The 1,353-nt window shown below is 35.4% G+C and overlaps 1 protein-coding gene across 1 annotated transcript; it reads right to left on the bottom strand.

The window, feature by feature from the left end:
• Positions 1-153: 153 nt before the first annotated feature.
• Positions 154-1,108, bottom strand: LOAG_15405 (hypothetical protein; the record flags this gene model as incomplete). The annotated part of the gene is made up of 3 exons (XM_003150898.2): positions 154-325; positions 614-701; positions 935-1,108. Coding segments are annotated over 3 exons (427 nt in total), but the record flags the coding sequence as incomplete, so codon positions are not given.
• Positions 1,109-1,353: the final 245 nt, after the last annotated feature.

A 1,353-nucleotide genomic window follows, 5' to 3' on the forward strand; every position in this document is an offset into this window, starting at 1 on the left:
AACTATCGGAACAAGACAGATTCTTAACTATCGGAACAAGACAGATTCTTCACGTTAGTAGAAAGTCGAAATTCTTTCCTACCATTTCATCCTTTTATTAAAACAGTAAGATCTTAAAACTTTTGAAGATTTTGCTTTTCTTACTTCTCCCACAATCGCACTACACTGCAGATGCGACTTCAGTGGAACATAAAATGCACGAACCATACTCGATGAAAATAGACAAAAGACAGGCGAGAATAACTAAAGCTCCTTTCTGCTCTATGATCGGGTCCTTCTTGATAAGAGTCACAAATGTCGCTATATCGTCTGTTGAGCCTTCACCCTAAAAAACTGATCATACATAAAATTAATGGAGATTAGCATAGCAGTTAATGCTACAATTTAATTCGGCATACTTTGTCTTTGAAGAAAAATGGCGCATAAAATTCAATGTTATCGGTATTAATAATAACAATAAATTTAAGTTGAAAGAAGGCGATGATGAATATGAAGTGGTTCTTATAACCTTTTGATTTCAGCAACTTATATTAACCACATCTTATTAAGCGAAAGGAAACTAGTGAAAGAAAAAGGTTGTTAGGGTACGAAAATAAAGCAAAATAAAGACAACCATAAGGTGATGTCGTACGGTTGCGTTCGTCCGCTCTGGCAGTGCAGTACACTTGAGTACTTTTTCCAATGCTTGTGTGCAAAACTCACTGAAGTTCAAATTGACTTAAGCTCAAACAGAATAAATTTAATTATTACGGAATTTTTCAATCAGTTTGCACAACGATGATTGCCAGTACCACTGTTTCAATGAAGTATAAATGCCATAATGTTAAATTCAATTCCGAGTTTTGCTAATGGACTTATATTACTTTAGCTCAAGAAGGATCCATATCCATGGCCCGCTTCACATCACTACAGTATATCTAGTTAGAGAACTCACATATCGTTCAAGTGATCATTGTTCTGGCAGAAATCAAGTCTCAGCACTGAAGCAATCAAATCAACTAGAGCGAAGGATGCAGCACAGCTTAATTGGTCGTGTAACACAACTGATGGATTGACAAATATTGATGCTTTTTCACTACCACTGCTTTCGAGAGATGTAGCTGAAGAAAATCATGACCACAAGTGTATCACGACTTATTAATTTTTACTATCAAGACCATCTACAATTACGGGCAAAAAACTCTATTAATTTAAAAGCACAGTTATTCTAAAACTAACAGAATTTCCCAACTTCTCCAGCTCTTCTCTCGAGGTGACATGACGGTACTTAGCACAGATGTTTAGCAAAACAAATGATTTTATCTTCGAAAAATGATATATGCTTTGAAATTACAATGAGTTCGTGACCACAAA

The sequence above is a fragment of the Loa loa genome (genome assembly GCF_000183805.2).
Source record: "Loa loa unplaced genomic scaffold supercont3.1917, whole genome shotgun sequence".
Lineage (NCBI taxonomy): Eukaryota > Metazoa > Nematoda > Chromadorea > Rhabditida > Onchocercidae > Loa > Loa loa.